Source organism: Cyprinodon variegatus, unplaced genomic scaffold, assembly GCF_000732505.1.
Source record: "Cyprinodon variegatus isolate N-32 unplaced genomic scaffold, C_variegatus-1.0 Scaffold159, whole genome shotgun sequence".
Classification (NCBI taxonomy): domain Eukaryota; kingdom Metazoa; phylum Chordata; class Actinopteri; order Cyprinodontiformes; family Cyprinodontidae; genus Cyprinodon; species Cyprinodon variegatus.
Window position 1 is genome coordinate 406,592 of NW_015150612.1, and position 1,671 is coordinate 408,262.

Here is a 1,671-nt window from a genome sequence, read left to right on the forward strand (position 1 = left end):
GAGACATTTAGCCAATGGAAAAAGACAATTTACACTTAGAATAAGAAAAAAACATTGCATTGTCCTATTTCAAGTGCATATTATCTAATTATCTTATTTTAAGAGTAAAAATACTAATTTCACTGACAAAATATATAATTTACCTACTTAAATTAAGGGTAAATACACTTAATTTAGGTTTTTTTTTTTTCCTTTTTTCTAGATCCTTTTTTTACTGTATATCCCATAAAATAGCTTTTAGCTCTAAAACGAATGAAACATGAAGGCTTTTCACTTCGGCTGTTTAATGACCCTATGAAATACAATATATTTCTCAATTTCACCTCTGTTGCATGTGGAGTGAAACCTTTACTCAAACACTTTATTTAGAAATATTGTAAAATAAATACGGTAATGTAAAAACTCATCTGACAGAACCTTACCCGTCTCATTTATTGTCTCAAATAAAAATAAACTGAAATACTTGTTTGTCTTCCTGTTTCCAACACAAGTCACAAATGAACTAATTTGTACCGTTAACTCTTGAATGGAAGAGAAGGAAACATACTATGGAGGAAAAGCTCGTGAAGAATAAAGAGTATGTGGACTCACTTTGGGCTCTAACTATTACAAAGAAAAGAGTGGAACACAAATGGAGTCCATATTCAGATGTTATAATAATCAGGAGAAGGTGACTGAAATATTTTTATAATCAGAGTTATTGTTGAAAATGTTACGAGTCAAATTAAACTACGGCTGTTACTGCTGTGTTTCTACTCATGGACAGACCTGGCCATCAGCTTGTGGAGCTCCTGCTTCCTCTGATGGTCTTCTGCTGCAATGGCATGTTGGGCCTGCTGTTGTACCCCCTGGACGAAATGCTGCATGTGTTGGAAGGCATCAATCTGTTGGGGAACAACAGAGTTAGCACTATAACTGCTGTCACTGTCATAAGGCTGTTTGCCATTTTATTTTGAACCGTTACAACAATTTTAACACACATTTAATACATATATTGTTTTATAGAGCAGCTGTGCTGCTGCTATCAACACCTTTGTTTATAGATGTTGGAAATCAGCCTGTTTTTCAGTGTGGTCCTGTTTCTCTGACTGTGACTGACTGGATTTCTTCTTTTACAATTGCCTTTTGTATGTTTGCTTCTTCCTCCTTGAACCCCAGTCGACCTCAGCAGATAGCTCCTCACACTGAGTCTGGTTCTGCAGAATGTTTCCATGCGTTAAAAGGGAGTTTTTCCTCTTCACTGTCACTACAAGCATGCTTAGTTTGAGGGATTGCCTTTGAGTCAATGAGTCGATGCAATCAGTTGTTTTTCCTTAGATAAGAAACTTTGAATCAATTTGACTGCATGATCTGGTGAACTGTAAAGTGCCTTGAGATGACATGTGTTGTGAAGTGGCGCTAATAGGGCTGGGTATTTTTCGCCAAAGTCCTGAATCGATTCAATTTTGATTCATACAGTTCTAAATCGATTAATTTCACTTCGATCTGTTTTTTTCAATGAAAGTGGTTCAACTGTTTCAAAATACTCATGTATTTTATTTTTTTCCTGTCACATTAAACACAAAGTGCAAACTTGTAAATCGCACAGTTTAAACTTGAGAACAAAATTTTCTCAAAAGCGCAAACTTTTTTGTGAAAAGTGAAAAAGTGAAGCCTCACTCGAGCTAGCAG

At 35.5% G+C, this 1,671-nt stretch overlaps 1 protein-coding gene across 1 annotated transcript in view; it reads right to left on the bottom strand.

Annotated features, from left to right (window-relative positions):
* mtor (mechanistic target of rapamycin (serine/threonine kinase)) overlaps positions 1-1,671 on the bottom strand; it is a 122,879-nt gene that overhangs the window by 29,202 nt on the left and 92,006 nt on the right. Inside the window, exon 36 of the mRNA XM_015377824.1 lies at positions 769-884. Within this exon, the coding sequence (XP_015233310.1) occupies positions 769-884 (116 nt within the window). The remainder of the gene's footprint in view (positions 1-768; positions 885-1,671) is intronic.